This window comes from Syngnathus scovelli, chromosome 17 (genome assembly GCF_024217435.2).
Source record: "Syngnathus scovelli strain Florida chromosome 17, RoL_Ssco_1.2, whole genome shotgun sequence".
Taxonomy (NCBI): domain Eukaryota; kingdom Metazoa; phylum Chordata; class Actinopteri; order Syngnathiformes; family Syngnathidae; genus Syngnathus; species Syngnathus scovelli.
This window is the reverse complement of record NC_090863.1, coordinates 8144704-8171463: the sequence shown is the minus strand read 5'-3', so window position 1 is coordinate 8171463 and position 26760 is coordinate 8144704. Positions and strand designations below refer to the sequence as shown.

The following is a 26760-nucleotide window of genomic DNA, read 5'->3' as shown; positions in this document are numbered from 1 at the left end:
GTTGGCCAAGAGACAAAAAAGAAGTGCAAAGCAAACAGCAAGGACATTGAACTCTTGTATGATACAACATTAACAAGCTAGCAGGGCCACGCTAACCAGCCGGGATTATTTCTATTCAATTGCAAACAAAGTGACAAATTGTCAGTGAATTACAGCCATTATCCAAGAATAGGCCATTTGATTGTGGGCGGCATAAGTTAGAAAGAATCATTTGTGCAAATATGAGTGGTCGAAGGTGTCACACGTCTCACTTTCAGTGTATATATAGTACAAGTGAAATCAACTAAAGCAATGCTGTATTTTATTTATTGGCTTTATTAATTGTCAAATTTATGATGCTCCACATGACTACCGTATATTCCGCACTATAAGGCGCACCGGATTATAAGGCGCACCTTCAATGAATGGCACATTTTAAAACTTTGTTCATATATAAGATATATACATTTGGCCCGCGGGCCGGACTTTGGACACGCCTGCTGTAGTGGCTCAATATTGGTCCATATATAAGGCGCAGCAGGTCCAAATGAAATGATGAATATGCTAATTTGACATTTGACATCGACACCAATTGCACAAGATGGATTTAAGGTAATTAGAAAGTTAATATGTGTTGCTCTGCCTCTGACATACACCACTCATCACCCATAGGGAACATCTACAGTGATCCCTCGCTACTTCGCGTTTCGTTTAGTGCGACTTCACTACATGGCGGATTTTTTTCCAAATTAAGAAAACATTTAAAAGTCAAAATAAAACTTCTAAATTGAGGAAACGTGTCTAACCTTTAGGACAATGTAGTATTGTTCCAAATGTTTGTTTACATTCCTTAAGAAATCTATTTTCGCGTGTTAGCACGATCGCGAATCAATATCTTTCCGCTAACTCATTAGCCTGCCCACTACTTCTTGTTGGTGACCGTACTTCGCGGATTTCACTTATCGCGGGTGGTTTTTGGAACCAATTATCCGCGATAAACGAGTCATTACTGTATTTCATTGAGCTTCAACACCACCTACTTTAGCTAGCTTGAGCATTTTACCCCAGGTATTACATATCGGGCCCTGACAGTTTCCCATGAAGGATGAAAATTGTGAAAAAAAGATGTTTTTACAATCTCATACACAACAGTTGGTAAATGTACCCCCTCTAATGAGATGCAAAACAAGATCTGTATGCCTTTTTGAAAATAACACTCACAGAGGGACCAGAGTTGTATTACGTCTAATTGACTTAATGCATATTGTTCTGGATGTGTTTGTAATAAAAAATTCACATGGAGTATCAAGATATGCAAATTCAACACCACTGCGAACTAATAAGAAAGCCAGACTAGTGTTATGGCTTGACAATACAAATATTATGTTTGCTGAAATTGTTTTGAGCTTTGAGTTCCCTCTGCTAAATTGAGTAGCGGAACCTCAAGGCAGTTGTAATAATTTGTGGTTATTAAAAATAAATCAATCAAAAGGCAGATTGTATTTCCATCGTTCTACAAAAAAAGGTCATCACAAGCCAGAGAATACAGGTAACGACAATTTAATGATGTACGTTGGGAATTTTAACTTTTACGGTAGTTTGCAACAACGAGGAGACGGGGCTTGAATAAGGTGGAGGGAATTATGAACCGTTGCAGTGGAAACGAAACCTTCATGCTTCAGCTACGAGGCAAAAAATAAAGTGAGGAAAAGCCAACTAGAAGAACAAATAAAGTAAATAGTGTTTTCCCCCCTCAAGAAGATATTTATTTATATCACAAAGAACTGTTATTTTTAAGGGCTTGTCTGGACCTCATTTATCCGTTGTAATTTTCCTTTTACATTCAAAAACAAATGAGACGATTTGTAGTTTTTAACAACTGCCAGTTGTCAATACTAATCAAGATTCTCTAGTCCCTCACCTAATCACCATCCGTGGAAGTTCACTCATCGACTTGTGTTAATGGTTGGTGACGATGATGTTTACAATGACGTCAGCCAGTGCTTTTTACTTTGCTGCCACGCAGTTTGCATTTTATGTGAACACGCATCACTCAGACCGATGCAAGTGTCAAAACATTGAAGCTGTCACAAAATGGAACTAAAATGGAACACAAGTGTAAAAAAAAAAAATGGAGAGACAAAGAAGACAACGGAGAAATTTGTCATGTTGAACATGTTGAATCACTGCATCCATTTTCTCCAGAACACAAGACATTTGCGAAAAAGGTTATATTCTAAACTTAAATTTGAGTTTACTGTTTAAAGAGTAAAATGCTATTTACAAATTTCCACCATGTGATTATTTGAACTGATACACCAGTTTGCATTGTAAAATGTTGAATAATTATTGCGCTAATTTCACCCATTAGGTCTACATAATAAAAAGCGCCATAAAAGTTTTATGCGAGGAACAATTAGTTGCCTGTAGCGGTTATAAATCCAAGACGATACATAAATCCAAGGTTTAGTTGTACTCTATTATTTCTGGCTGCGCTTGTCATTAAAAGATTTATTTTATTGATTTTTCTTGGTTCAGGCTGTTTTGTTCGTGACTGCTACATTGAGCGTGGACCCAAAAGGCAATTCCGAGCTTTTTTTTTTTCGGAAGCTAATTGTACGCCTTGTAAAAAGAAAAAAAGAATCTGGATTTGTTTGAAACTTTCTTTTGGAAGAATCAATAAACTCTCGTTTAATATCCTTAAAATCATTTTTAAAAATTGTGTCATCATGGGCTATTTAGTGATGTTCCACTTTGGTGAACATCTGCATTGACTGCTGTAATTTCAAATTTAAAAAAAATCCTTCTTTTGGTGTTCTTGTTACCGCCGTCGCCAATAAGCTACAGTGTTTTTCCCCAACTGTCTTACAGATGGTACAGGTCCATGTTTCATTTGTGCATGCTCCATCATCTTCACCCCATCTCCATCTGTCCGATCTTCTGTTCACCATGTTTACTTGTTCTATGTACTCTCCACTCGTCTGCTCTTTTGGTCCGCATATGCGCTAATCCTCAAATGAGTGTATCATCGCAACTCTGAAGGCCGACACAAGAAATGCTTCTCTCTTCAGTTGCGAGCGTGCTTCATGTCTGTTTACTTTGGTTGCTGGTGGCCTCAAAGCAGATGGTGTGATGGACTTTAAGAGCCTTAAAGAGGATTTGAGTGCAGCTGGTGAATGAGTCTGATGCCAGCTTGCGCATAGTTTTCTCAAGTGAGAACCTCACAAATATGTACGTGAGTCCGAGTAATATTGTATGAAACACTTTTGTTGGATATGGTTCATCCATATGGCAACACTGACACAAAGCTATTCGACAAACACAAAAACATAGATAGTTTTGGATCATATGTTCGTGAGGATAAGCTAAGAAAAAAAAAACACCAAATTACTGGCAACTACAATTCGTACACAACCGAAAAGCCGCCTGTACGCAAAGACGCGAAAATAAAACCAACGCTGTTTCAGTAGCTGACTTGGAATAGTTCAAATTTTAGCATTAGCAATGTTGACTTTGCCCAACATTAGCTTTATTAGTGCTAATTAGCTATTAGCATAGTGGGAGTGGAATTCCAGTAATCAGATAATCCGACTTTTTTGATGAGGATGAAGACACATTTAAGTCTATCGATAATATTCTGTAACATAAAACCTCAAGTAAGATAAATATGATACAAATTTAGCTCAGGTTAATCAGCAGGTGAAAGTCACATCACAGAGTGAGATCCTCGGCTATATACAACATGAACAAAGCGATCGTGCAATCCTTCTCACGTATGAACAATCCCTTTGTTATATATGTGTGGGATGTGTGAATTGATTCGTGTGTGATAAGACTGTGATGGAGCCTAATTTAAACATCTATCACTTTGCTCTACGTTTGATTTCAAACATGTACAAGTCCTTTTTGCTTGACTTTATTTAATGCCAAGAAATATTTGTTAATAAATGCTATATTCTAGGTTGACATTTTAGAACTGGGTCATTTTTTATGTCCTTATAAAATAACACATTGTGAATGTCAAAAACAGAAAATCTGAGTCACAAATTGCGTAATAATTACACTTTTTTGTGCAGAATGAATTTAAAGGCAATTGCCACCAGAAAAGTTTTCATTTCAAACATTTTCCAAATTAGACCTCAGCGACTCTTTCAAAATCAGAACGATCCTCCTGCTGCTATGTGCATGACTCAACTATTTTGTCCTCAGTCTTTCTCAAGAGGAGGAATGACTCAAATGGTCTAAGTTCACTTTTTAAATTTGTAGAGAAGAAAGTTTCAAAAGCTTTTTTTTCTTTTTTTAATAATTCACTGGTTCTCTCTTGATTTGAGAGAGCAACTTAACAACTAAGCATTCTTAACAAGATGAATGTTGGGATGAACTTAAAATAGCGGTGAAAGTTTGATGTCACTCATCAAAACCTTTATTTACATAAGACAAGAAAGTGTGCAGCGCAAATATTGTCTTTATTTATTCCATACACTGCAGTATTGTCTGTATTAAATTATGAATTTTATATGAAGAAAAATACTGGCCTCATTTGCTCCCATGAGAGGACAATGTTGAAAAAAAAGTGATAATAAAAAACAGATAGATCTGACATCTCCTTGTGATATATGAACAGTTTTGTATACAGAGGCTAGCAGTCAAAGATCATACGCGGAATACTTACTAATGAAGGCTGATGCTGTTGCAAAAACGTGTAGGAGGACTCAAACAATTCTGTACTGCGTTATTCAACGTGACGATAGGACGAAAATAAATCATGTTGTCTGACAGTGGATTGCAAGTCTGCTCGCTGTTGGAGTTTAATTTGTTCCATGCTGGTAAATAAAACACTTGTACGTCAAGATAATTAATTATAAATAAAATGATTGTGTTTTACTTTATAAAAACTTACAGTATTGTCATAAATTACTTTTTTTGCCAATTTTTTAGCTTCAATTTACCTGACATTGTTTTGCTTTTGGTATGTGTGTGCCTGGGCTAGTGGTAAGGTGTAGTAATATTATTTGTTCTCTGCAGAGGATGAAGAATATATGCCAGGTAGTATTTCAAAATTATCTGTCTGCATGTGTTGCTCCACCATTTGTGATCAAGTATTCATTATTTAAGGAGATAAGACCGAAATTTTGGGGGGATCATACATACCATCCGTCTTCTAATCTAATGAATGTATTATATATCTATGTTCATTTTTTGCCAGCCCAAAGATTTTTAATTTGCATGCATGGCCCAAATGTTAGCGTCTTGACAGTTTCAAACTTAGACCTAATTTGAAAATAATTACTGTTCAGATAGCTAAATAGATGGAGAGACCACTAGATGATTCATCCCATTGTCTAATGAGGCTTCACTAATCCATAATGGACTTTGTTCTATTTTCAGATGGAAACCTAAATGGATGAATGATTTCATTTACATAAATTTACCTTCGCTTTTTTACTTTGCGGAAACACTTTTCACTTTCTTTTAAGTGTTTGTCTTCCAGGTTCTAAAAATTAGTACATTTAAAATGGAAGATTTACAATAGTAAAGGATTAAGGAAAAGCGAATATGTAGAATAAATGTTAATTATTGTACTGTACAATAAATGTTAGTTTAGGGCAAATAAAGCAGATATTTGAAAGTACAGTTACTTTTTCTTGTTGTTCTCATGATTTGATGAAATCGGAATAAGAATATAGTAAAGGGAAGCCTTTGTCCTTTTGTTTTTGTGATTTTATGCTGGGATCAAGTCAGCCTCTAATTCTTCAAAAGTGATTATAATCACATATAATTTCATTGAAATGTAATTAGTTACACTTGTTGGGCAAAACAATATGTGAAGTGCTGTATTTTTATTTTTTAAACGCAACAAAAGCCCTGGCTGGTCCAAGTGACACCTACGAGATTGCTGCTCATCCACCTCCGTCTTTAACACCTGGCAAAAAGCTCAATGCGTTGGACTGGACATGTTTTTGGCTCTCATCTAACACAAACTTATCAAGATAGAAAAGTAGACAAAAGCAAACAATATTATTTTGCAGATTAAACAGATTTGGAATCCAAAGGTGATCGATTTTGGTGTCAATTTCAAACAAGCATGTCATTGTAAAGACTATTTTTTTAAAGATGAATTTATTATGGAAAACTACTTGATATGCCGAACAACCTTTATGGCATTTTGAATTGGATTCCTGAACCTCACGCGTGCAAGTGAATCGTTTGATGATCAATATCTTGGAAGCTTTTGCAACGTTCCGATTGGCTCCTGGCTGAAGCGCAGCTCGTCTTATAAAACGAACGCCCCGTTGCGCTGCTTTTTCCCTGCTTCTGGATCACACTGGAAGCAGCAGAACGTTTCGTCGCGCACGTAACCTCGGAGAACGTCGCACACGTCACTTTGTAACTGTTCTGAAGAAAGCAAAGTTCGGCAGTGAACAGGTAATTCGGCTATACCAGAGGTAGCCGATTTTTTTTTTTCTCAGCTAAGTTCTACTTTGTTCTTAATGTATTGAGAAAATATTTAGATGTCTTTACACGTAAAAAAAAGTTTAATGCTTTTAGGGTGTGGTGGAATTTACATTTGCTGAGGCATGAATATCAAATCATGCCTTTTAAGTAATTAATTCTTGTTGAGTTTGAAATTTATAGTTGATCGTTTTTGTGTCTATTTTGTATTTTAGGGAATGTATGTATTTACTTTGATAAGAGAAACAAATGTTACGGTGTAATTGAAAAGTAATTCCACATTTTTTTAAACACCTACAAATCACTTATTTAAATGTTTTTCTCATTTTTGCATGTTTGTTGTTCAATGTATGTTTAAGTAAATGTGTGGTGTGGAATGATTATTATTATTTGGGGTTGGTTAAATTCTACAGTATCAAACAGACTCTCCTGTTGCATTCCATCACACGAGATATTTTTTATTTTATTGTTTTAAAACATTTGACCCTGTAGAGACATCATATTTGTAATATATATAAATATGTATATATATATAGTATATTTACTTGGCAATGCAGAACTGATGGCTTGACACTCCTAGGTGGACATGTGGCTCCTGGAGAAGCTACGTAACAAAATGGAGACCAGTGGATCCCAATCTCAGCCCTCGCAGACCACCGAGGCCATTCCGGTGTCTGTGTACGCTAATGTGCTCACCCCCGAAAAGATCCCCAATTTCTTCATCCCCCCCAAACTCATCTGCTGCCCACCAGAAGAGCCAGCCACTCCCAAGGCTCAGCACTGCTCCACCTTGCGACCCTCCACCTCCGATCACGTCATCTGCGTCCAGAGTCCTAGAGCTCGAGGCAGTAAAAACTCGTGCAGCCCTCGCCTCTTTTCCCGTTTCGGAGGGGACAGGCGCAATCTCCAAAAGTCAGCAAATCGTCACATCATCCAAATTGAGAGCGCAGATGAGCCAGCCGCCGTGACTTCGCACGCCAACACAAACGCAGACCCTCAGTCACAGACCGCAATGTCGCTGCCTTACGTTCCCAAGGCCCAGACCTCCTATGGCTTCTCCACACTGGTGGAGTCTCCTCACACCCGGCGCAAGGAGAGCCTGTTCCACAGCGACCCCAGCAGCCCTCTGACCTCCCCAAACTCCCAGAGGCGCTCTCAAGGGGGGACTCATTTGACCCCGGCTGACAACAACCTCTACCGTTACTTCAGTGGCGGCGAGAGTGACACCTGCTCTTCGGCGGACTCGTCCCCTTTTAACTCTCCTCTGCTGTCTCGCTCGGCCTCGCTCCTGCGTTCCATCACGCAAGAGACGGTGCACAAGGCAAGGAGTTCAGTTTTTATGTGAACTTTGACTTTATAGGTCTTTCTTGGTACAGACAATTGACGTTTGCATTTCTCGTTTGTCTCAAGGTATCTCGTGCTAAGCGCTCGTTGGCCCGCCACAGCTCTCTCTCCACGGACGATTGCAGCTCAGCCGACAACAGCCCCAACATGCAACGCCGGCGGACGCGTTGCCCAACTTCTCCCGCTCTCCGCAAATACAAAGGGAGCAGCTCGAGAGCCTGGGCATCCGACCCGCTGCAGCGTGAGCACACGATTAACCTGCACAAGGGTGGGACGCTCCGACTCAGCACGCACTACGACCCAGAGGCGGCGCGGCTGAGGGTTCGCGTGCTGAAGGCGGAGGCCATTTACGGCAAGCAGACGGACGTTAAAAGCATCAACTGCTGTGTGGGGCTTTACCTGAAACCCGGCAAGAAACAGAAACAGAGAAGCACGATTATAAAGAATAGCAGGAATCCTGTTTTTAACGAGGATTTTTTTTTTGACTCGCTCCCCAAGACGCAAGTCAAAAGTCTAGCCATGAAGATAAAAGTAGTGAACAAGGGAACCAGTTTGAAGAGAGACATGCTTCTCGGAGAACGGGAAGTGTTGCTTAGTGAGTTGCTCGCAGGCCTGTAGGGAATCCCTGTCAAGACTTGGGCCGACGAAAATGACAGCAGCTCTTCATCTTCAGAGCTTTTCCTTTTCGGCCTTCATTCCACTTCACAGATCTGATCAATACTGGACAGATGAAAGGTATCTTATGGGAGATGTATCTTGCACATTAAAGGTCAAACCAAAAACCAGACTTGCAAATCACAATTTACAATTACAAAAAGTGGAACCTACTCCTGAGCTGCACAATGTACTTTGTATTGTCTTTTTTTTTAATGAGTTGTAATGGTCTCGTTTACATGGGATGCCAAATGTATAAGCTGCGCTATCAAATGAATTATGCCATTTTGTTTTTGATAGTCGTTGTATTTGGTAATGTATTGGCTACTGAATGTAACAACCCTCAGGCTGCTGTACTAGTAACTTGCTGTCAAAACAATAAATTCCTCTTTGATCCAATGTTTTTTCTGTCAATGTTTTTAATTCCAGCTTTGTTGAAGTGTTTTTGTATGTTGTATTATTTCCTTCCCCAACACACACACACACACACAAATCTACAGAAGTGGTCCTTTGTGTCAAGAGGAAAGTCTAAGAGGAGGCTTTAAGAGGCTTGTGCACGAAATATTGTCTCTCTCAAGGTTAATATCAGAAAAGAAAGATCTGACTGAAATGTACCTCACAGAGTAAAGGGCAACAGGAAATAAAATTGTGGATTTATTGCACTTCGGAAACAAAGGGCAAACATAACCCTTCTCAAGAGAATATGAGCCAATGTATTTTGAGGTTGGTAATTTTGAGCATTTAATGGTCTCCAATGGAATGCAATAAGACAGGAGTGATTCCCAAAGTATGGCATGTACGCATGCAGGCTCTTGCAAAGAAGCACTGAATTGCAGCTCCACTATATTTATTAAATTCAATATATATGCATTTAGGTGCTATTTCTATCCAACTTCCATTGAATCATTATTTCAAGTTTTGTTATTTTCCTCTGGTATTCTAGTATTGAGGCGCAGTGTGTTTAAAGTGTACATAATGTCTTGAAAAATATGATATACACTTGGGGAAAATTTCTGTATTATTTTTATTCATTGAACCCACAACGTTACGGAGTACTTGCAAGTATTTTTTGGGTGGTACTTGGTGTAAAAAAGTTTTGAGAACCAGTGGAACGGCGTAAGAGCGAAACATACTTAGAAAACTATAGCCTAGCGCTCTCTGTTGGTCAAAGTGTGTAATGACACTAAGTGACTCACCTGGATCGGTCATGGCGACAATGTTGTAAATGATTATGATGCTGAAAATAGAAGAAAAACACAATAAAGGCATTTTTTAAAAAAGATTCTGAAAGCTTTACCAGACTAACTCAACTCTCAATCTAACTTTAACTATACGCATTTTAAATACAGTGTTGTACTCAGACAAAATGTACAATAAATAGTAAATAAATAAATATAAATGTTAGTAAATTTTATATTGACTATTGTATTGTATTTATTATTTGAAAACGTTTTCAGATAACGAATATACACTTTTGTGGTATATAAAAGGGAGTGCTGGGTTTGTCAAGTGTTAACGCAGCATTGACGTGATACGTCTCATTTAGGGAAGGCAGTAAGTGTAGCTTGTTTGTCTAAAATTAAATACCAAACAAACCTAGAGCATTTAATTCAAGTGCATTGTGGGAGATGAAGTTTAGCATGCAGCGAAAATGCGTCTGCTACTCCAAAGGTAGTGAATGTGAACTACATTACCCACAATGCCCCATCCCCACCATAAACACAAAACTGTCGAGCAACACATTCGCCATCTTGCCAGCGCCCTCAAAATGGAAGCAAGATGAGAGCTCAAAGCAGAGCCCGGACCAAAATTCCTTCTACGCGCTTTTAAAAGCCACACTCATCTCTTTGATGGTCAACGAGTGGTTATGGGGTTGATGTCATGTGAGGCAACGCGGAGCCCATAACCATGGATATATCTACTGCTGTGTTCAACGCGGCCAGAGATGGTAAGCTGAAACTTATCCAGAAGTTGCTGAGCAACAAAACTCCCGAAGAGCTCGAAGCTCTAGCTGAAGAGAAAACACAAGGAGGCACTCCTCTCTTGATAGCGTCGCGATATGGACACTTAGATGTCGTAGACTACCTCCTTGAGCATTGTAAAGCTAATGTCGAACTCGGGGGCTCGGTGAACTTTGACGGCGAGACCATCGAAGGAGCTCCGCCGTTGTGGGCGGCTTCGGCTGCCGGTCACCTCGCGGTGGTCAAGACTCTTTTAAAACACGGTGCCTCGGTGAACAACGCGACTCTGACTAACTCCACACCGCTTCGAGCTGCCTGCTTTGACGGCCACTTGGAGATTGTCCGCTACCTGGTGGAGCACAGGGCTGACATGGAGGTGGCCAACAGACACGGCCATACCTGTCTGATGATTTCCTGCTACAAGGGCCACAAGGAGATAGCCAAGTTCCTCCTGGACCGTGGTGCTGATGTCAACCGTAAAAGTGTCAAAGGCAACACGGCCCTCCACGATTGCGCCGAGTCAGGCAGCCTGGACATCATGAAGTTGTTGTTAAAGTGTAGCGCTCGCATGGAACGGGACGGTTACGGGATGACCCCGCTCCTAGCGGCCAGTGTTACGGGACACACCAACATTGTGGAGTACCTCACCCACCAACCCCGCACTTCCAGGGAGGAATGCATAGATGCGCTCGAGCTGCTCGGAGCCAGTTTTGTGGATAAAAAGCGCGATCTTTTGGGAGCGATGCGGTACTGGAGACGAGCCATGGAGCTCAGGCAGCCAGGGGAAAAAGCAGGGTGCTTAACCAAGCCCCCACCCGGGGCCCCCGTTCCGGCCTACGGCTGTGCGCAGGAGGTGAACAATGCAGAGGAGCTGGAGGCACTGATCACAGACCCCGACGAGATGAGGATGCAGGCCTTGTTGGTTCGCGAGCGCATCTTGGGTCCATCCCACCCGGACACCTCCTATTACATCCGCTACAGGGGAGCTGTCTACGCAGACTCTGGCAATTTTGAAAGATGTATCAGTCTGTGGAAATACGCCTTGGAGATGCAGCAGAGTAACCTGGACCCACTCAGCCCCATGACGGCCTCCAGCTTCTTGTCCTTTGCCGAGCTCTTCTCCTTTGCCCTTCAAGACCGCGCCAAAGGCACCCTGTCAACTCGCATCACCTTCCACGATCTGATGACCGTGTTAGGTAAAAGCGTGCGGGAGGTGGAGCGGGCCGTGGCGCAGAAGGACAATCCGCCCGAGGCGCCTCAGTTCACCAAGGTGCTGGCCATTATCCTCCATCTCATCTTTCTGCTGGAGAAGCTGGAGTGCAACCCCGAGCAGGAGCACCAGAAGAAGCACACGGTCTACCACCTGCTGAAGCTGAATCCCCGCGGCCGTTGTGGCTTCACGCCGCTCCACATGGCCGTGGATAAGGAAACCACGTCGGTGGGCCGCTACCCCGTGGGCCGCTTTCCCTCCCAGGCGGTGGCGTCGCTGCTGCTGGAGTGCGGCGCCGACGTGGACGCACGGGACTGCGAGAACAACACACCGCTGCACATCGCCGCCTGCAACGGCTGCCCAGAGATCATGGTGCTTCTCATGAAGGCCGGGGCGCACTTTGACGCCACCAACGCGCGGAGGAAGGCGGCCTACGAACTGCTAGACGAGCACAATATGGGTGACCCGGCTCTCTACCCGCTCAACTACATCACCCTTCAGTGCCTGGCAGCCCGTGCGGTGGAAAAGCACAGACTTCCTTACAGGGGACTCATCACCGAGGAGATGGAAGCATTTATAGAGCTACACTGACCTCCATGACGACGCTAATTTGCATCAAACTTCTTTTGACCCCGTTGCTTGCTTTACTCCTCCTTTGTTCCACCACAAATGTTCGGTCCAGCGTTTAAAATAAAATTCAAATGGGCGACCTAAGCAAACGACGGGTCAAATGAAAAACATTTATAGGCCAAGGGTTGACACGTGCTCGGTACATTATTTATTGGTTCTAGTTGCTTCCTGTTTGATGACGTGTTGTGTCTGTTTGGAAGGATGTTGCAGTTGCTGTGCCAACCATGGGGTCTTTGTTATACAAGCCACAAACATCGTTTGAATTTAATACTTGGGATTCCTCAGGTGATTTTGATGAAAATATAAAAAAAACAATGTGATAGCAGCGGATTTTTGTATCTGGCAGTATTTGAAGCAAAGAATCACTGTGAAAAGATTGGACTGCTAGATGACTTCTAATTTGCTTCTCACTGCTTTATAGACCTTTCCTCGGAATGTTCCTAGAAATGCCTTAACAATTGCTTTTCATTGACCCCGCATGTGGCATCCACAACACTTTTAGATTTGCTAAAATCCACTTGAACCTCAGATGCAATTCTCACAAATTGAATCCATATCAGTCTTATTTGCAAACTCTATCTTGCATCACCCTGAAAGTCCGCCCTGTGTGCAGGCTGGAAGCGTCACCTCAACGAATGCCGACTCATTTGCTCTAAATGGACTTGCATTCAGGCAACAGACTGTTGCTGCCTTCCCTTTATGCATTGGTATGAAGATGTGTGTGTGTCAGAGAACGCCTGAATAAAATTCAGCACGGCACCAAGCGCTCTCTGTGGTAATCTTATTTATAATTCATCTATACTGCTGTTAGGCATAAGGCGCTTGATTTGCTTCTTTTGAATGGGCTAAAATTGTGTCTTAAATAATCTTGTCACTTTGGTCAACTGGCTTAAACCGCAGCTTACCGATATGAAGAATAACAGAAACACGAGCTACGCGAGTCGTGCTCCCTTTGTATAAATAGAGTATTGAACGTCACTGCTGCGCGGCAGCGGTAGAGACAGGGTGCTCGCTCTGCTAATTTTAGGGTTCTTTTGCCCGGAGCATCTGCTCTGAAAATGGGGACGGTGTCACACTCAGGCAGGTCACGGGGGTGACTGGCACTGATGCCACTCGGTCAACAGAGATGCCCTTTATTGTGGATGGAATGACAAACACTGTGAGGTCATCTGGACCAAAAATGTTCATCCTACAATGAATGAATGGTTTGCTGTTGTTTAGTCAAAAACACCACTTTGGGTTTTTGGCTAAACACTCGTGACCTTCTGACCTCAAATGGTTGCTCTCATCATGACATTTAAACATGGTGACCTAAATAAGCTGCCTCAGCAACTTCAAAAATATTAATCACGCATTTATTGTGTATATTTTTTTTGTCAATGAACGATAGACATTTTGCTACAAAGTGTTATAACAGTGACTCGCCACTAGATGGGGGACTTAAAGTATTCAATCCGAAGGCCACCCTGGCCCGAACAAAAGGCTCGTCCATATGTATTTCTGCAGCAGAAATGAGCAATATACATGCACTATTCTTTAACAGTAAGTGCTTAATTAATTATATTCCATGTAATCGTAATGATCATTTGAATGAGCAGGAATGTGACCTTTGAAAATTCATCCTAATGTGTAAGTATAGCATCTTTTTCCTCTGTTGCTGTTTTAGTTTGTGATCTAGGTGACCCAAACAAAGACTTATGGTGCAGAAGAACATTTGAACTGTGTAGTGTTGATGACAAAGTGAATTCTACAAAAACAAGTTAGCTGTACACACGTAAATATTAATGCATTTTGGGAAGTATGTATGTACCTTGGGTAAAATGTCAAGACTTACAGTAGGCCTACTTAATCAGTATGGCTGAATTGCCTCTCTAATGACTACAATCGGATTTCCACTATACTTTTATGTTGGATCTGTACCTCATAAAACTACCTTCTTCATGGTTCCTGTATAAATGTTCAAGGGATTAATTACTGCTATTTTTCTCCCCCAGCCAACCCTATTGTAATTTTCCTTTATTTTCCAAAAAGCTGATCATTGAAGAATGCCTTGTAATGAACCAACAAGAGGACCATTTAGATCTATTGAATGATGGCAGTTGAAAGTCTATTGTTTTTGATTGCAACTGTACTGCTCAATACTTGGTAATAACATCTGATACAATATACATTTTTAAAAGGCTTCACAATATGTATAATGTGACATTATTATGCATTTAACGTTTTTTTCTTCTTCCCTTTTAGCCCCTGGTTGCACAAAAATAATCTAACACTACCCACTATTCCACCAGTCAGCGGCCCAGTTTGAGTATGGGGAGGGGAGGCTGGTGATGGGGGGGGATACGGTTGCTATAGGAGACCTCTCCTGCATCACGTCATACGTCGGGGGGAGGGTGGTGGGGGAAGAGCTTTGGCGTGTGCATGAAAGAGAGGAAAGAGAGCGCTGGGAGGGGGGGAGGAGGAGGAGAGAAAAGGAGAAGGACGCTGAGGCAGAAGACAGCGAGCGGCTCTCAATGACATCAAGCAGCCTCAGTACCTGAAGCCGCCCGACCAAGCGAGCGAGCAACCACTTCTGCCTCCCCAAAAGGCGTCGAGGAGCTGCAGGACATGCATCCCCCTCTATAAGGCAGCCCCCCTTTTTTTTGAGTGGAGCCGGGCTGCCACTGGATTACACGACAGAGGAGGAAGCTTCTTCCAGTTGTAAATCCACCCATGCATCTCGCACACGGCGCAGGAGGAGACGGTGCACATCCTACCAAGGTAATCCACACGACATCACACCCCGGACGCTTTTTTAGTTTTTGCTTTCTTCTATTTGAAACAAGAGGGATGCATGCACGCGGGGGTGTCAGCCCATTTCTTGTGACTTGTGTTCAGGTTGCTTGATAACGGCACACTGGAGCGTGTGCCATGCACCCCCCCCCCCCCCCCCCCCCTCCTACCCCCTTACATCGCCCCCTCTGTGCTTATTGTTGGCAGAGCTTGCATGCACGTCGGAGCATCCTTTGTTTGTCACTCACTCTAATTTCAAATGCCTGCAAGGTATTCACCAGTTCGGAGTGTTTCAACACTAGGTATAGGCTTTACTGGGAAATATAGATTTGTGTGTGTGTGTGTGTGTGTGTGTGTGTTTGGCACCAGGTGGCAAAGTGGAAGGACTTATTTAAGCAGGCTGTTTTCTAGACAATAGACTTGCTGCTACATATGCTGATGTCAAAGTGAGCATAAATATCAACGTGCGTGTATACTGGTGTATGTCTATAATTACACACAGTTGGGTTTTCTCCCAACACGCACACGCGCAGGCAGGCAGGAAGGCTCCTGAGCTGAGCATCGTTTAATTATACATTGATTTACTCGTGCACAATTCCCCCACTGCTGATGCTTGTTTTTAGGGTTTGAATAAGTACACTTCTACAGAGTGCCTCTTTGGCTTTCCAGTGGTTTCCCCTCGCTCGCGTACGCCCTAATGTTGTGCCGTTTGGGCCAAGTCTTTTTCCGACACGCGCAGATGGGACATTTTCCCCCGCGGCATAATGTGTCTGCTGGTTATTGTTCCAGACCATTTCCACATCTCTAATTATTTTAATCAGTCATTTCTCACGCTTGAATTCTCTTCTTTAGCGTGCGTATCCCCCCCCACCCCACCCCCCGCCCACTCCAACTGTCTTCACCTTAACGGGACAGACCGAGATGCAGATTTTGGCATTTGCTTGACAGGAATAGGTCATTGGACGCAAAGTGAATGAATTCTTTAGTCATCCTCGTCTCCTCCCAAGAGCTTCAAAATTCTCCATCTTGCAGATATTCACTCTGCGAGGAAGCGCTATGAAATCACTCATGGCATGAATTCCCTCAAATAGCATTTCACAGGGTTCAACCCGAGGCCTCGATGCTTTCCCGCCTCTCTCAAGTAACTGCAAAAGCCGTCCCATCTCGAATATGCCAAATGACACGCAGTCTCAGCTTAGCCGCTTTGGTTTTGCTCGTCAAAGTCCTTCATTGAAGTCTCATTCCCACATGCTCACGGTATCGCATTGCTGGCTTTCTTCCTGTGCCTCACGTGGTGCCCGTCCTCACGTTCTCTCCTAACCTTCTGTTGGTCTGAAAGGAATGAGAACATCAAGGCAACTTTGATGCAGAGGTCACATGTATGACAAGATGACAAGAAGTCGGTTGTTTTCAAGGCCCCGAGATTAATTGACCTTCGGGGGTTATTTCGAAGTCGGCTCAAACGGCGCATGTGGCATTTAGGATCAACCCATAGTCGCCGATACCAAGTACCGATACTTGCCATTGCATTTTACAATCTGGATGAATTTGTAATTTATTGTCGTAGAATATTAGCAAAACCACAAATATTTCACTCAAATATAACAAAATAATAATACAAAAGAACAAAGGCAGTAGTATCGTGATTTTCAATGCCCTAGTGAGACATTTTATAATACGGGGAAGAAAAAAAACCATTGACATTCATTCACACAAAGTACCCCGACGCAGCTCCCGTAATTGCAGCTTAAAAAAAAAAAAAAGTACAGCGGCTGGAAGCAAACAGCAAGTAAACATTAATTACATGACAAACAGGCGAAGAAGAACACAGAAAGCAACAAAATTTCCAAGAACCTTCAACGTTTGACGTTTCATCCACGCAACACATGAACAACTGTGAAATGGGATCAGCATGAAAAGAAAAAAAAAAAAAAAAAGTGTTTCCGTCTACAAAATTACCTAAGGTGTCATGAATCACAGCTTTGGCTCAAAGTAAATAAAAGCTGAATTTCACTCATAAATATGAGAAAAAGAGCTCAAGATGAAAACCTAACTTTATACATGTGACAGGTGTGCGTTTAATAATAATAATAATAATAATGCAAAAATTAATTAAAATTGAATTAAAATAAAAATGAATAAAAATTATGTATTGGATCTCTTCAAGATTGTGCCTATATTATTGAGGTGGTGTGTGTGTAACCAAAGTATCTGCCCAAGTATGAGACCTTCTTGAAGGTCTCTAGACACACGCACATCCATTTTTAAAGCAGGTGGCTGTTTGCCATTACGGTTGCGTGTGTGCAGGTCCACGCGTGCTTGTGTGCACAAAAGTGAAGGCTAGGAGATGGCGGGATGGTGACTTGACTTGATGCCCTTCTCCAGATGAATCACAGGTTGCGATGTGTCAGCAGGGATGAATTATGCACACTCCTTCACGACCTCTCATCTCCTCCTCTCCTGTCCACTTGTCTCTTGTCTTCAGCCACCCTTTGATCGCAGCTGACACATCTAAAGACATCTTCATCGTTCTCCTACGCCACCTTTCTCTTCCCTCGTACGCAAAGGAGGACGTTATTATACCTCCGTGTCGCCTCCTTCTTTGAAATGAAACTTTCTTAGCCGAGGTCAAAGTGCTCGTGTGCGCAACATGGCGAAACGTGCGGATAATCGGAGGTCATTACTCAGTAATGGGAGCGAGATGTGAGGACATTGACTTAGTTTGACAGTTACATCTCTAACTGACAAGAGCCATTTGGACTGACTGACAAGATGGCTGACACAAAACAAAACAGAATCAGGAACTTGCTCCAAGAACTGGCATCATAAATTTTTCATGGCAAGAAATTACAAATTCATCCAGACTGTAAGATACAAGTATCGGTACTTGGTATCGGTCTGACTTTACTGTAATTAGTTGTTTTTCAGCCAATGATGAATCATCATTAAGCCTAATGAATTAAATAAGAATCGGTTCTAAGTGCTTTACATGATTAAATAAAGGTTTTTATTTATATGAACGGGTGGAAAATAATGACTAGTCAGTGATGGAAAGCATCCGAGCAGACGTCTGTTCCCCTTGGCATCCGTAACACTTACCAGGGACACATTTTGGTCCAATCTGGGCAAGACAGAGGACAAACCGTTTTTTTTCTAGTCCATTACTTCAGTTTTTGATTCGATACACAACTTGATCGTTCCTCAAGGAGAAATTCATTCGCCGTCACAAATCTCATCTCCATCAGGAAGTCGCGTAATGGCTGGTTAGTGACAAAACGGCAAGGCCGGGACGCGTGAGGAGCATTCAAGCGGAATTCGGTCGCTATAGCATATGCCGCCTCGCCGAAATGAAACTCATCCATCAGCGATGCTTTTGGGTTCTGTCGTTGCTCCATCTTAACCTTAAGCAAATGCCATCATGTAAAGTAAAGTTTCATGGATGATCTCAGCAGCGTTGCCATTGTGGGATAATGAGCTCCCTCTGGGCGGCAGGTCATGTGACTCAGGTAGTACCATGGTAGCGCAAATATACAGGAGAGAATCCAAACATCTCCAGGAAATTAATAAAATCATCCTGATCGGGCTGCGGATCTTTTGCATAAACTGGGAATGAATAAATAATTGCGTCTAGATTGCAGCACAGGAGGAGGCGAAAAGTAATCGTCAGCACAGTCTGCGTTATACCGTTATGATTTCATTTCAGTTTTGGTGCCAGATGCCTGTCTGCATTTACACTAACATAAATGCATCATAGCAGAAAAGACGTTTTTATTCCAATCCAAGCAAGTCTGCTCACGTTAAAAACATGGATTCTTTTGGAATGCTAAACCAATTAGCGACTGTGTTTCCTCAGGCTACGGTTATCACTCCATGATGATCATTTCTAACAAATCATGATGCCTGACTTGAATAAAGAAGGTGTCTTTTGCATATCGTGTTAACGAAGGTTTGGTATGGGAAGACTAACGATGACAATCCTGGGAGACAGTGTTGTTCCGTGTTGTCAGGGAGCCTTTCTCCTGGAGGAACTCGCTAATTGGCTTCAGTGTGCCTCCAATGGATGTGTTTGTCTTGTGTGTGTGTGTGTGTGGGCGTTGTTTTCACAATAGACGTTTAACAATTGCATCTCATGGAAAATGATGACAACAGGTGTGTGATGGTGGCACATTCTGAATCTGGCCCTTCTGCCTTCCCTTAGACTACGGGTGTCAAACTCAAGGCCTGGGGGCCAGATACGGCCCGCCACATCATTTTATGTGGCCCACGGAGACAAATTATGCGTCAAATTTGTGTATCATTACTAGAATTGCAAATAGTTTTCACTTTTAATATCTTTTTTTGTAAATATTTGACCAGTTTTTACTCGTCTGATTTATTGAGTTATTTGTCAGTTTGTTTTGTAGCTTTTACTGCTCATACATTTATTTGGCCCTCCGAAAGAAGTTATGACTACAACGCGGCCCGTAAAAAAAAAAAAAAGAGTTTGACACTCCTGCCTTTAAAAGCATGAACTCATTCGCTGCCATTGACGTCTGCGGCCAACCACCAGGGGGGCGAACGCATGATTAAAGGCTTCAGTAAAATACCTATAAAAAAAAAAAAGAATCCAGATTATTATTTTGATCATAATCGTGCAGTTTGACCTCAAATTGACATTGCTGATTTTTTTTTTCTTTTTCAGACCACTATGTAAAGTAGCATTTTAATGTCATTTGCTCATTCAAAATTGTGTTCCCCTTCTGAAATGAAGGCTATGTGGCCTGATGGATGGATGGCTGGATGAATGGAGAGACGATTTATAGATCTTCCAAGAGCATAAAATTGTCTAACGACTGTCATGCAGGAATCAGTATGATCAGTATATACACAAAGTAGCTGCTATTACGAGTATTAAGGGAGGCCTTAGATATGCTAATAAGGACAGCGAGTTGACAAGGACTCAACTGTCAGACTACAAAATGAGTGGCCGCCTCCATAGCAATTTTTTTTGCCTCTGAAAAGAAACAAGCAGAGAATGAGCAATCGTCTATGACAGACATTTAAAAAAAAAAAATGCTAGGCAATACAGAATTTGCCCGTCCTTGGTTTTTGTTATCACTGAGTGAGCAAGCATTGACCTTAGTTGACATATGGGGGTATATTAATATAAAAACACAATATTTGACAGTTTTTTGACCCATTTTTGTATCCAAAACATACAAATCGCTCCCTAATGCGATCTAATTAAAATTTGTCGCAATTAGATGCCTTCCGATTCAATGATTGAATTGAACGTGTCTGATTTATTCCGACACACTCTTGCTTGTGCGAAGATAACAGCCCGCTTCCACAAACACTTTGCGAGCGTTTTCCCTCCGCTGATCCCCTGTTATAATCTTCTCTCTACGCACTTTCAGCCATTTTGATAATACGTTCTTTTGCTCGGTGGAAGCCACTCACTCCATCTATGGCTCCATCCAGCTGATCTCCTGCCTCCATTATTGGATTCAGCGTTGGCTTTTGATCTCGGCGCCCCAATAAGAGGAGTGGGTGTTTATTGCCGTGTTGTTGGCTTGTAGCAGCTTTGCAGAGTATTTTATGTTGCGTTTCATGGAGAGAAGTTTAGTCAGGCTTCCCTCCTTTTACGCCTGATCATCAATTTCTTGTGTTGTCCTGGCTATGAAATTGTGATGAGCAACAGCTGAAGCACATTTTATGGATCCAGCAGTTAAAATGGTCCGAAGCAATTGCGATGCCTTTGTGTAATTTTAATGACATGCTGATGTTGTGCATCGGCAAAGGTTAATAGCATCTTCAATTACCACGCAAAGCACCGAAAAAACAGGTGATGCCGCTTTTAATGTAGCTCAAATGAAGCAAAGTGGACCTATAAATCTCATTTTGAATATATCCAGGTTAGTCACACTTTACTATTGAATTAAGAAAAGAAAAATTGAGAGAATTTGCTGATGGAAAATCATTTTATGTTGTGATTTTCTCTAATTTGCCTTTGCCCAATGTGACCGACGAAAAGACGGCTCACACCGATAAAAATATTCAAATGGCACGGCGCCGCTCTGTTTATTGATCCCGACTAGCATTTCCCCTTTTCCAGTTTTAAAATTGATTGCGAGACAAACAACATGAATATCGGCCTTAAAGATGGACTTTGTTTTATGAACGCATTCCTGTCCTGAATAATGATGTGATATATCCTGCTGATTTAAATTCTGTGTCCAATCAGCTTCTCCGTGTAAATTATGTAGTGACATTTAACAGAAAGGCCCAAAATAGAATCTAATCAAGTGCTATCCGATTGGTGTCAGTGTCAAAACTGAGAGTCATCCTTTAAGCGCCGTATCTACCACACAACCACAGTAACTCATTTGATCTCGTTACACGATGCACGTGAACCTTTTGTTTGTAACCTCTGAATGTAAACAAACATGTAAACATCGGAAAGCATAATGAAGCACATTCATTTAGATTCTTCATTTTTGAGTGACAGATGCGCTTTCTGATATATTTTTTCACCACTCCTAAAAATGTAACCAGGGCAACGCAACTCATGCCTGCAGTGAGCCATACTTCATCCTGTGCTTCTGATCCTCAATGTGTGTTTGTGTGTGTGCATGTGTGTGTCTTCAAGTTTTTTGTTTAAAAGAAAAAAGTGTGACGGAGAGCGACTGCCAATCTCCCCCGTGATGCTTTGCCATCTGTTATGTTTAGTGTGTGTGTGTGTTTTTTTCCCCCCCATTTTGTTGTGTGTGTGTTGGTAAATTGCCTCGTGGGTGCGCATGAATTTGCAAGTGTCACTCGCCTAGAGGTTGCAGGGTCACAGGAAGCGTGAGGTAATATTAGTCCTGGTCGCTCCCAGTGTGTGACTAACGCTGCCTTCCTCTCAACGTATCAAAAGAATGGCACACAAAGCCATGAATAATTGAAAACAAGGTTATTTTGGAGCTGCATGGTGAGCACTATTAGATCACAGGCTGGCATGTAAACATGCAAACAGTGACTGTGAATTAATCGGAATTCCGCAAAAAAAAATTCATAACTTGTAAATGTGGTGCTAAATGAGCTTTTTTTATTTTAGCGCCCATCGCTTGTTGTCATGGAGATCGTCTGGCGCTACCTTTGCTGCCGGTGAATGGCATCATGGGTAAATGGGCGAGGTGGCGACAAAAAAAAAAAACCTTCCAGGGGCTCCCAGGGGAGCGAGGCCACGCTAAACAATGTTATTGCATCAGTCTGATGGAGGACAATAAGCAGTGTACATTTCACCACCTGAGCTGCAGTGTCATTATCTGCTCGGTGCAATAAATAGCACATGTATCCCTCATCTATCTATCTATCTGTCTGGATGACCATCTGTGTTGTCACGGTGAAATGGGAATAAGCACAGCACCCCCCCCCCCCTCCCCACCCCCACCCTCCGTCCAACACCTTCTCTTGTGTTATATTGGCTTGATGCTAAGAGAGGATCAGGCATGTTGTGATGTTGGCCTTAGAATTAATTTGTGCTTGACATTTTTTCTGATTCGCTTTCTATTTGTCAGAACTATTTTTTTATTATTATTATTATTACTATTATTATTATTATTATTCCCTGTATTTACTCTTTATTAACCTTAAACTGTCGGTTATCCAACCGGGTTGGTGAGTTGTTTCTTGGGCGTCGACGAAAAATAATTTGCAATAAATTTGTGTTGTAAATAATTTTTTTGTTACAGCAACATTATGAAAATATTGTAATATATTTGAATTCCCTTGAAATTTAGAAGTACACATGGCAGCCATGTGTAGTTCGGTTTATGAGAAGGTCCCTGAAAATTTTTTTTTTTTTTTTTTAAATCAGATTTTACCAAAACATGTCTCTTTGAAGCTCCAGCAACATTTCTTGCTACCCGCCCAAAGACTTTTCAACCCAACCACCAGCAGGCCACTGTTCGCCGCATCTGCTTTGGCCGGCCGGCTCCCTCCAATAACCCATCTGCAAAACGCTGTTGTGTGAATCCTCAGCAGCAGCTGGAGGGGCCGACGCCGAGCAGCTGGGCATGGGAGAAAGGATTTGGCCATGAGCGGGAGGTTAGAAGGCAGGAGGGGGTGGGGGGGGGGGGTAAGAGTGCCCGCCGCATTGACGACTGCATCACGAGAGGTTAACAAGACAGCGGAGGAGGGAGATGAGGAGATTTGAGGAATACAACACCTAATGCAGAAGTGAGACCAGGGAAAGATTAAGGGGTTTAGGAGTCTGGGTGAGTGACTAAAATGGAAGGGGAAAGGAGAGGGCTTTGTCAGCAGGTGAAAGACAACAGGGAGCCAAAGATATGAAGTGTTACGCTGAGGGCAGGCTTCCACGAGCCGGGAGCAGACGGCCAAATATATAAGAGCAGCGTCAAATGTCGGAGCGGCCGTGTGTCTGCACGCCGAGCAGCGGCCCTAGTTGGATTAACAGCAGCAAATTGAGTTTCCCTAAGAGGGGAATTTACTTAACGTGTTGCCGCTGGAGCTTGAATGAGCTCTGATTCTTCTTATCATATTGTTCAATTGAAAAAACGGACATGTTGAAAGCTTTCCTATTCAACCTCGATTACACCGGGCTGAGATAAGAGCGAGGCTACCAAGCGCTGAACCAAATCGAGCCCGTATATCAGATAGACGGACGTGCTTTTTTTTTTTTTTTTCTTTTCCAAATTGGCTATTTTTAGAGGTGGAAGTGGCAGCCAGTAATGTGTCGGAGCAGGTCATTAGCTCGATAAGTAGACGGGGGGGAAGTCTTTGGATATGTAACGCACCAGAAATGCCGCTTTCGTTTAGGAGAACAGGCGAGGAAGGGTCAGCGGTAATCTCGACACACCATTAGCGCCCACGCGGCCGGGGGGATGACACGGTGACGGCGACGTGGCGCGTTTGTTCATGCTGATACGTCAATGACAATATGGACGATCGAGTGCGCTGGCACGCTCTGGGCACTTAGCCGTGGTGACCCGTGCAAGTTCAGTGGGGATTTGCATGACTTAATCCACCTGTTAATACCAAAATATACGGCAAATATCTATATATTTACCGTATTTTCCAGACTATAAGGCACACCGGACTATAAGGCGCACCTTCAATGAATGGCCGATTTTAAAACGTTGTCCTTATATAAGGCACACCATTAATTCATCATGTCAGATTTTTAATCCAAATCAAATCATTCTCCATTTTATCTTTTTTATTTCAACTTCAGACGCAACAAATTACTTTATAATCACAAAATGATGATCCATAGTCTTTTTGATTCATGATTCATAGTCTTCAGCGGGCCACTTATGATTGATTTCATGACACAATGCTTTGGGCCAGTTTAAATTTAGGAATTTGGTCCATGTATAAGGCGCACTGGACTATAAGGCTTTTGAAAAAAAAGTTAGGTTTTTAGGTGCGCCTTATAGTCCGGAAAATACGGTATAAATGTTTATCTCTTGTAGTGACGGGCAACGTAAATGCCCGACAGGCTCACAATTCTTCTTCAGTGCTACTGGGTGCAACCCACAGATAATTGACTTTTGGGTGTTTTTAGATTTCTCCTCACAACTTGAACAATTTACTGGCACTTGATTTAAAATAGATAGTCAAGAAGATTTCACACAGTTGATCTCCCTGACTCCTAGTCCATCCATCCATTTTCTCCTGCTTATCCCGTTCAGGGTTCAGAGGTGAGCTGGAGTCTATTTCACATGACTTTGAGTGCAAGGCGGATTATACTCACCAGTCAATCACAGGTATTGACAAATAAGCATTCACACTCAGATTAACGCCTAAGGGCAATTTTGAGTTTCAGTAAACCTCTGGATGGTTTCAGAATGTGGAAGGAAACTGGATTACCCGGAGAAACCTCACACAAATTGAGTGGGAAAAAGGGAACAAAGATTCCGACAAAAAATGATGAGGCAGATGTTCTGGCCACATGTTCCACTGAGCAGCCACCACCCAGTTTGTATTTTTCAAATTCTTTCTTCCACTGGTATTGATTATTGAATTATTTCTGGTGAGCCCATCTGTGTGCCTGTTATTTTTATCTTCACACTTTAGTGCTCGTCTTGTGTCGACAGGTTAACAAAAGCTTCTTTCTCCCCCACCTGTGTTCCGACACGAACGAGTGGAGGACGAAATTATTGACCAAGGGACAGCGAGCTCTCGATCTGCTCAACCTGAATGATGTGGTTTTTTTACGAGGCCGGCTGCCAATGACGACCTCCCTTAAATTTGGCATTTTTGCCGCATTCTGATCCCTGAATGAAATATTTTCCATTATGCTAGCACACTCGGGCGCTATTATTAATTGACTCCTTTATGTTCCCCCATAACAGTGAAATCAAATTACTTAAATCAGAGATAAAGATAAATTAAATTATTACGACTTTTGAAGAGAGTAAAGCAACTTAAAAATGTATCACCGCAGCTTATTTCACGGTTCGCTCGCACAATGGCTCATTAATGCCGAAGCGGTGTGGCAAAATAACAATTTCAGCCTGTTTCTTGTTTTAGTTGGTGCACAGTGGTGCTTTTGTTCTGGTATTAGTTGAGTCGGGGCTGGCCCACACGAGTGCTTAATCCCAGTTAGAAGTGCTCTGGCTAAATCAAAAGACTTAATCCTGCATTAGCATGAATTTCCCTTTAATTTTTCTTCCAAGAGGTTTTCTCCACCTCTCTTTGAATATTTGGATGAGTCCCCTCTTGCCTTCGCAGTGCACTGACATTTCAGCCATGAATCAGAGATGGGGCGGCTATGTTTTTATCCCTTTTGGCTGACCTTCACGTATTTGTATGTGTGTCTGCAGAGTGCCTACCCCTGCTGAGTGAAGCCCCAACCACATTTCAGTCATCTTCAAGCAGCCGAAGTTGGTACCATGCATTTGTGCAATACAGGCCGTGCACTGGTCCAGTCCAGAAGGCTCAGGACCTCCCCCCTGTGTCTCCTTCTGCATCTTATCATCCTGCTAATTAAACTCAACAGTCTTTCTGCAATGCCAGGTATGTATTTTTCATGTTATTCAAGAATATGTACGCTCGTTCATAACAAGAGCTAACTTTTGCCTGTTACACTAATTCAGTAGGCCACGCCCCTTAAAGTCACACATCCAACACACAAATATCACAAGGAGATTTCTGCTGTTATTTTCTGTCAATCAAATATTCCAAAATTGAAACAGTGTAGTCATTTTTAGATTTTTGTTTTGTTTGTTTAGGTGTCAAATGCTGGTCCAGAAAGTAAAAATCCTGCCAGAGGTAAACGAGGTCTCGGGAGCTATGTAAAAACAAAACAAAACAAAATAAAAAATGCATCACTACAAAACAAAAAAAGAAACACTGAATTTTGGAAAAATAAAAAAGTAAAGCTGCAGAAATTCTCACTCCTAGCTCTTACCGCCAAAATAATCACCGAATCCAACAAAAATAATTCCCCAGGACCTTCACACAATACTCTTGTCAGTTTATCTTCATTACAATTGGTTCCTTTTGTCTGAAACCTTCCTAAAATCTTGAGAACAGGCTGTCCTACATTATTTCGTTGCCATAGCAACTAAAGTTCTGTGATAGCAGGGAGCACATCTCAGGAAATAGACACCATGTCTGGAAAGATTGCATGTTGACATTGAACTAGTCCGTCCGTCAATCAGATTTGAGCGTTCCCCGTCGTGTTACCTTCCAAGACAACCTTGCAACCATATCCAACCAATCGTGGCTGTCTCACTTCTGCACCTCAATGGCAGCTGCTGTATAATCAGG

The 26760-nt window shown here is 42.1% G+C and overlaps 3 protein-coding genes across 14 annotated transcripts in view; all 3 read left to right on the top strand.

The window, feature by feature from the left end:
* Positions 1-6276: 6276 nt before the first annotated feature.
* LOC125985190 (C2 calcium-dependent domain-containing protein 4C) lies at positions 6277-8829 on the top strand. Its single transcript, XM_049747823.2, has 3 exons — positions 6277-6405; positions 7013-7753; positions 7843-8829. The coding sequence occupies exons 2-3, from the start codon at positions 7019-7021 to the stop codon at positions 8392-8394; spliced, it is 1287 nt and encodes a 428-aa protein (XP_049603780.1). The 5' UTR covers positions 6277-6405; positions 7013-7018; the 3' UTR covers positions 8395-8829.
* Positions 8830-10239: 1410 nt separating this feature from the next.
* LOC125985109 (receptor-type tyrosine-protein phosphatase S) overlaps positions 10240-26760 on the top strand; it is a 59753-nt gene continuing 43232 nt past the window's right edge. For 11 of the 12 annotated variants that reach the window (XM_068653537.1, XM_049747629.1, XM_068653535.1 and 8 more), the window contains exons 1-3: positions 10240-10378; positions 14476-14991; positions 25812-26004. In XM_068653537.1, the coding sequence (XP_068509638.1) occupies positions 25881-26004 (124 nt within the window). In that variant the 5' untranslated portion in view covers positions 10240-10378; positions 14476-14991; positions 25812-25880. Of the gene's footprint in view, positions 10379-14225; positions 14377-14475; positions 14992-25811; positions 26005-26760 lie in introns of those variants that run through there. The other variant, XM_049747621.2, reaches the window with a different exon arrangement.
* On the top strand, positions 10339-12994 carry fem1a (fem-1 homolog a). Its single transcript, XM_049747760.1, has one exon. It carries the CDS (start codon positions 10339-10341, stop codon positions 12190-12192), a length of 1854 nt encoding a protein of 617 aa, XP_049603717.1. The 3' UTR covers positions 12193-12994.